At 43.2% G+C, this 7,818-nt stretch overlaps 1 protein-coding gene across 1 annotated transcript in view; it reads left to right on the top strand.

The window, feature by feature from the left end:
• Positions 1-7,818, top strand: part of abi1a (abl-interactor 1a) — a gene marked incomplete in the record, with an annotated part of 44,397 nt that overhangs the window by 35,591 nt on the left and 988 nt on the right. The window contains 4 exon segments of the mRNA XM_024280316.2: positions 617-717; positions 1,990-2,256; positions 3,306-3,518; positions 5,481-5,576. Coding sequence (XP_024136084.1) covers positions 617-717; positions 1,990-2,256; positions 3,306-3,518; positions 5,481-5,576 — 677 coding nt within the window.

Here is a 7,818-nt window from a genome sequence, read left to right as displayed (position 1 = left end):
GATCTCTGAGGTCAAACCCTGAAAATGAATCTAAAACATCAGCTGAACTTTCAGCTTTTCTACATATTTTTATTTTATTTATAAACTTTTACGCTTTCCTAACTCACTGACTGCAGCTTCTTCTTCTCCATGGAAGTCACCGATCAGGAAGAGGAAGCAGAAGTTCAGACGAACCCAGAGATCACAAAACAAACCAGGAAGTTCAGTAAACTGCATACAAATGAGCAGTGACTGTATAAGAGAACTGGAATGAGTGGTTTCATTCCAGCTCCAATCAAATAAAGTACATTTCTCAGTACGGACGGCGCCATGTTGGAGCCAATAAGCAGCGATTGGTCTGTGTTTCTACCACTCTCTCCAATCAGGAGTCAGTTGTTGAGAAGCCACGCCCACTTGAACACAAAATCTGTCAGATGTTGAACATGGGGGGCCAACAGACTCCGCCTACTTTCACTGGTCTGATTGGTCAGTTTATTTTGTGAACTACAGATAAAATGTGTGGATCTCTTTACGTTTCATGGATGACCTTCAGTAGGACAGAAGCAGGAGAGTAGCCCCGCCCCCGTCTGCTCCACCATCACCTGCAGCTGACTCAACCCTCCTCTTTGCTCCGCAGTGGCAGCAGCGGCGGCAGCAGCAGCCGCGAGAACAGCGGCAGCGGCGGGATCGGCCTCCCCATGGCCGTGCCCACACCCTCCATCCCCAACGCTGCAGCAGGTGAGCTGTAATCTGGACGCATGTTTCAGTGATGACATAACACCCCCACTCCCCCCATCAGTGTTTTAGCCGGTTTGAGGGATTTTCTTTCATGTTTTAAGAGTTTGTGGAAAAACTCAATGTTTATGCAATCAGAGATAATCTGCTGAAACTGTTTTTAAGTGTTTGGAGAGAATAATGTCTGCACAGCTGTAGCGCAGTCACTGCTGATTGACTTCACTGCTGCAGATGCAGCTGACAGACTGCATACCAGTGCTGCAGCCACTCTTGATCGACTGCATGTTGATGCTGCAGTCGCAGTCACTCTTGACCAACTGCATGTTGATGCTGCAGTCGCAGTCACTCTTGACCGACTGCATGTTGATGCTGCAGTCGCAGTCACTCTTGATCGACTGCATGTTGATGCTGCAGTCGCAGTCACTCTTGATCGACTGCATGTTGATGCTGCAGTCGCAGTCACTCTTGACCGACTGCATGATAATGCTGCAGTCGCAGTCACTCTTGACCGACTGCATGATAATGCTGCAGTCGCAGTCACTCTTGACCGACTGCATATTAATGCTGCAGTCGCAGTCACTCTTGACCGACTGCATGTTAATGCTGCAGTCGCAGTCACTCTTGACCGACTGCATATTAATGCTGCAGTCGCAGTCACTCTTGACCAACTGCATGTTGATGCTGCAGTCGCAGTCACTCTTGACCGACTGCATGTTGATGCTGCAGTCGCAGTCACTCTTGATCGACTGCATGTTGATGCTGCAGTCGCAGTCACTCTTGACCGACTGCATATTAATGCTGCAGTCGCAGTCACTCTTGACCGACTGCATATTAATGCTGCAGTCGCAGTCACTCTTGACTGACTGCATGTTGATGCTGCAGTCGCAGTCACTCTTGACCGACTGCATGTTGATGCTGCAGTCGCAGTCACTCCTGACCGTCTGCGTGTCAGCCTTGATATCTGCACGTCTGTTTGAGGAGGTGTGGATCAAAAGGCTGTTTGCAGATGCCGCTTGTGTTACCAGACGAGGATTATCAGCTTCATTGTGTTTTGCAGCCTGAGAGTGTAAATGGGCCAAACTGCTGCAGGAATAATCTCTCCCTGATGCAGAAGGGAATCTGGGGGGTTGGGGGGGTACTTTAGGTTCCTGCAGTGGACGTTCCAGCCGTCACTAGCGGAGGGCAACGCGCAGCTCTGGCTGCCAGCAGGTTGCCATGGTAACACTCAGTTCTCACAGAAAGTTACCCTGAAACTAACGTCCTCCATCCTTTCAGCTCCGTTCGTGCCCGCTCCCCCCGGAGCCCCGCCCCCACCCCCTCCTCCACCTGCTCCTCCCATGGCCGGTGGGGGCCCCCCACCCCCCCCGATACCTCCACCTGCTCCTCTCATGGCCGGTGGGGGCCCCCCACCCCCTCCGATGCCTCCACCTGCTCCTCCTATGGCCGGTGGGGGCCCCCCACCCCCTCCGATGCCTCCACCTGCTCCCCCTATGACGGGGCCCCCCCTGACTGTACCGCCACCTCCTCCCCTATCTCCTCTAGGTGAGACCTCCTCCTCCTCCTGCTGTGCTGGTGGTGGCGGTTCATCTCTCCTGGATATGGCGGCCCGTACCACACTGCAAGCAAAGAGACGCCTCAGGGGTTAACCCTTTAGCTCCTGGGGGGTCGCCGCTGACGCTAAAACACAAAGTCTTTAACATACGGTAACTTTAAAACCGTTAAGCGCCGCTTTTAGTTAAAAAAAGTACAGTAAATCACAGGTTAAACTTAACAAAAGTAACTTTCTGCACTGAAGATCTCCAAAAATGTTGATTTAAAGAGAGAAAACAGATTTATTTGGGGTTTATTTTGCCTTCAGTGGTTTAAAACATTCCAGCTTTCACACCAGAAGCTGCAGGTCGGTCTTCGGTTGCTTGCAGTGTGAAAGGTCGCGGCTTCGCTTCAGCTTTTCAGCCTCTCTGACGGTGGAAGTTATTCACGAATCCTTCATCGATCTACAGCTGGAAGCCTGAAGAAGTCTCATCTCACTGTTGTTGCTGAAAATGCTGCAGAAAAACAAGCAGGTTTCTGTGCACACGCGTGACTTTGAAACTTCTTACACAGAATAAAAATCATTTTTTATGAAGTTTTTAACAGTTTATATTCACAGGCGACTCGACTCCAACTGGATCCATCAAAAATATGATGTTTGATATAAAAGTGACGATTTTTATTGATCAGATCAACAAAATTGGTTTGATTTCTATCCGATTTAAGGGTTTTCTGTTTGTCTTCATAGAATCAAAGATACTAGAATGTGATCCATCATTTACTTTCAGCTTTCATCTTCACGAGGTTTTGACTCTGAATGAGGGAAATTGGGTTTGATTGTTATGCAGCAGATTGTCGTTCATGTTCAACTGGTTTTTCTCCAGAACTTTCAAGTGTTTTTGTGGAATAACACAAATCCAGAACCGGTCGGTTCTGGTCCGTGTTGCTTCGTCTGCTTCCGTACTTCCTCTGCCGTGTCGATCACTCATGTAACCCCCCTCCCTCCCTCCCTCCCCGCTCCTCCTGCTCCTCTCCCGCTGCTCCTCTTTGGGTCTTTCCAGTGGTGGCCGCCGGGCCCGGTCTGGGCCCCGCCCCGATGTCCCAGTTCGGAACCATGTCCAGGCAGATCTCGCGGCACAACCCCAACAACTCCTCTGTCTCTATGGTTTCGGCCACCGGCACGTACCGGCGGGCGCCGTCGGTGTCCTCGCAGTTCTCCCTGCAGCAGCAGCAGCCTCACGTTAACGGAGGCACTCCTGGTTACCAGAACTCAAGTAAGGCCCCCTGACCCCCCACCCCAGAGAGATGTTCTAATCGGGTTATAGAGTGCAGGATGAGGCTCTGCAGCTGCAGAATGCTTCGCCATGGATCACCGGATCCATTTTTAAGTTGTATTTTCATCACGATTGTTCCGTTTTTTGCCAAAATAATCCTAAAAAAAGTCGTTTCTAGGACATAGTTTCTGGAATTCATTAATTCACCTCTAAATTGTGGGCGGAGCCAATGCCATAACTAAAGAAATACTCAAAAATGCAGTTTTGAGTTAATTTTCTTAATAATGACCTCCATCATGAGAAACATGATGGGATGTCCCAAACCTCGTGGTTTCAGACTCCATCGAGATCAGATGATCAGGATCAGAATATTTATTTATATTTTCAAGCTTCATGAAGATATTGTTAACGGATTACGACGTTTTACTGCCGTAAATCGCAGCAGAACACGACAGCTAACTCATTAAAGTTGGACTTCAGGGCTAAAATCTCCTTGAATTAAATGTTGAAACTGACAGTAAGTGTCTCTTAATCCAAATAATGACCTATAAATGGATTTCAATACAAAAAAACACAATTTTTTTGTTTCTTTTTAATGAGAACAGTGTTGTCCTGCTGCCGACAGACGAGATGATAGAGGAAAAAAACACAAAATAAATCCATGAAATGTCAAAAACAACCAAAAGGTCGTCATGAAAACTCTTCACATTCCTGCTACAGTTACGGGAGAAAGTTTGGAAGAAAGTAAAAGTTCTGAAGATCGTCAAACTACAATCACCAAACGTTCTCATGTGACTTATTGTTACTGTAACGTCCTTCTGCAACCAAAACCAAGAGTTCTTCACCTAAACATGGATCATAATTCTTTAAATGGCTACAGCTGACAATGACTAATTATCAACAATCTTTCACTAGTTTAAGTTCTTCTAATTGAAAGTTTCACTGTTTTTACTTAATGGTTGAAGCTGTTTCACAGAAGTTTTACTGATAAAGATAAAATAAGGTGAAAATAGGGTGTAAAGAATCAATGAATCGGTAAAGATTGATTAATCAATTATTTAAAAGCAAATCATCGATTCATAAAACCAGAGATCGATCTTTATCCGTTTCCTTTTCTGCCAAAAAAAAATCCTTTTCCGGTTTGAACCTCAGAGATTTGAAGTGTTGGGAACAAACGAGGTGGGAGAGGATGAAAAGCTTTTTAAAAAACCCCAAAGGATTGAAAGTAAATATTTAAATTTGTGAGAATATGTGCAGCAACCAAAATCAAACTAAAACAATCGTGTATATATAACCTTTTTATTTATTTTTTGAAAAAGTATCGTAATCAAAATCAAATAACTCAATTAACTTAAAAGATTCTGATCTGGACTTTTCTAAAAATAAAAATAAAAATACAACCATAGAAAGAAAATTGCGACATTTAGAAAAATATTTTCCAAAAGTATCGGATCAGGAATCGGAATCATATCGGGGACACAAAATGAAGATCGGGACAAGAAAATGTAAAAACACATTTTTATCAGGTTGAGTCTTTAACCCTTTCACACCTGAGACGTCGCCGGCGCTTAAATGACAAAAACTCTTCAACAGTTGAAACGTTTCAGTAAGTTTCAGTGAGTCAAAGAACGCTAAACGTTTTTGCAGCTCTCACTCTGCAGCCGGATCCAGATTCTGTGCAGAGATTTAAACTAAATCCAGGTGAACTTTAATCTGAAAAACATGTCATTCAGGGACACGGCGCCCCCTCCTGGCTACTTTAACATAATCCTGGCTTTAACCTTTGACCTCCTGCTCACAGTTGGAGACCTCACTGAACTCTGAAGATGTTTTATTCTGAAAATCTGCCGCTTGGCTCCTGTTTGTGTTCTTTGAACTCTCAGGTTTATTGATTTTCTCCTGTCCTCCTCTTCTTCCTCCTCCTCCTCTTCCTCCTCCTCTTCCTCTGCTGTCGGCGCTCAGTGTCTGTCGCTCCTCCTCCTCCTCCTCCCCCCCCCATGCCCCAGCTGACTCCACAGATACCTCTGACTGGCTTTGTGGCCAGGATGCAGGAGAGCAGTAAGTCATCGCTGCATGCATCGTGTAGACGAGGGGCTCTCTGCTGCCCCCTGCTGGACGTAAATCTCTGTAGTTTTGACCAAAAAGTTTCTTCCAAACTCTCTTATTGTGACATTTATGTCCTCAAAATGTAAATAAAATCCACTCAGGGTTAATAAAAACCAAAGAATGCGGTCGGTTCGACCAAAAAAACCACAGAAGAAGAAGTTTCTCACTTCTTTTTCTGTACATAACTACAATTTTAGGAGCGAGAATTCGTCTCTGATCTGGATCTGTGGACGTACAAAGTATGAATAGTTCTAGCTGAGTGACTGAAAGACCAGACGAACCGGTTCTAGATCAGTCCGTCTGGTCGAGTGTGACGTCTCTGGACTGGAAAAACCAGAATTCCTTCACGATTCGGTGCACTATAAAGGCTGCTTGCATGTCCAGATCGAAATTCACAAAATGTAAAATTTCACAGACGTCTTAGTGAAAAACCAATTCTCACTACGTTGGCAAATATAGACCACAATGCATTGCATTTGAAAAAAAATGGTTCAAATTTAGTTTTTATTCATCATCCAAGTTTTCATCGTCATATATATTTATTAAGTTTGTAGGTCAGAAAACGGATGACCTCATAATTGGCGTCTAAAGAAGTCTTTTGCGTTTGTCCGAATTACGATAAAATCTCACTATGATCTTCTTTTGATCTATTTTCAAACATTCCCAGTGATCATTAAAATTATAATTATGCTGCAGAGCGGCTGAACTTTATTAGAAACTCACCAATCGGTCTACCGCACGTGTCAAAGTCGAGGCCCGGGGGCCAGATCCGGCCCTCCGAGTGATTATATCCGGCCCTCCAGATCATCAAGAATCGAGGGCTCTTGTGAACCGAATCGTTTCTAAAATGCTACTAAAATGAGAACAAAAACCACAATTTTGAAATAAAAACTCTTGCCTGTTTGAAAGTTATTTTCAATCCAGATTAAGGCATGTTTTTGTTCACATCCTGTTATTTCTATCTTTACAAAATAAATGACCAAAACACATCACAAATCTGCTCCTGGTCCGGCCCTCCTGTCAAATCTTAGAACCTTTTGTAGCCCACGAGTGATAAAGTTTACTCATCCCAGAGTTAGACAGCAGTGATTTGGACTCCACCTGACAGGAAGTTGTGAATTTGCACCAGACTCGCAACAAAAACTTAAACAAATTCAGTTTTCTGTTGGGATAATGCTAGTGTGAACGCTGGAGGCTAGTATTGATAAATGCTGAAGCTGATAGCCAGCTAAAATATTAGCTGAATGCCAAATTAGCCTAAATGACTGAAAAAAGAAAAAAAAAAAAACTTGGTTAACCACAAAAGCTAGCATGTAGCTAAAATATTAGCTAAAAGAAAACTTAGCCTAAATGACAAAAAAAAACCTAGGTTAACCAGAACAGCTGGCATTTAGTTGAAATATTAACTAAACTTCAAAATATCCTAAAAAACGAGAAAAAAGCCTAAATTAGCCAAAACAGCCAGCATGTAGCTAAAATATTAGCTAAATGCCTGAAAAAGAAAAAAAAACTAGGTTAACCAGAAGAGCTACCATGTAGTTGAAAAAAGTAGCTAAACTTTAAAATAGACTAAAAATGTAAAAAAAAAAATTATAAAAAGCCTAAATTAGCCAAAACAGCTAGCATGTAGCTGAAATATTAGCTAAATTCTGAAATGCCCTAAAAAATCAAAAGCTGCAGAATTCCAATTTTTAAAACTTTAAAACCATAACTTTTTAACATAATTATGAATAAAAAAGGCAGGAATATTATTCCAGAATAAATCAACTTAAATCTTAAATAACTTTCAATGTTTTACTCTCCATAAAAATATATTTTGTCAAAATTATACAAGTTAGAAATGAGCACAAGATAACATCGGGTCATTAATAACAATAAAATGATCTGGAGGGCCGGATCCAGCCCCCGGGCCTTGACTTTAACACGTGTTCTATAGAGTCTTTTAGGGGAGTAGTGATGGAATTTAAACACCACCTGCTTCAAACAGGAAGGGGCGGGGCTATTCAGCTCAGTTCCAAAAGCCACGCCCCCCAGAGGAGATTTCAGGCTTCAAAACAACACAAAAAAACAGCTTTTTAAGACATTTAGTTTGTGAGATTTTAGTTAAAAATGTCACAATCGTAGTTAAAACATCACTGGGAGCGTTTATTTTAAAATAAGAAATAGGCGGACATTAAACAAACTCAGTTTTCTG

This window comes from Oryzias melastigma, linkage group LG20, assembly GCF_002922805.2.
Source record: "Oryzias melastigma strain HK-1 linkage group LG20, ASM292280v2, whole genome shotgun sequence".
NCBI classification, from domain to species: domain Eukaryota; kingdom Metazoa; phylum Chordata; class Actinopteri; order Beloniformes; family Adrianichthyidae; genus Oryzias; species Oryzias melastigma.
Note: the sequence above shows the minus strand (reverse complement) of the source record. Positions and strands in the feature narration are given on the sequence as shown.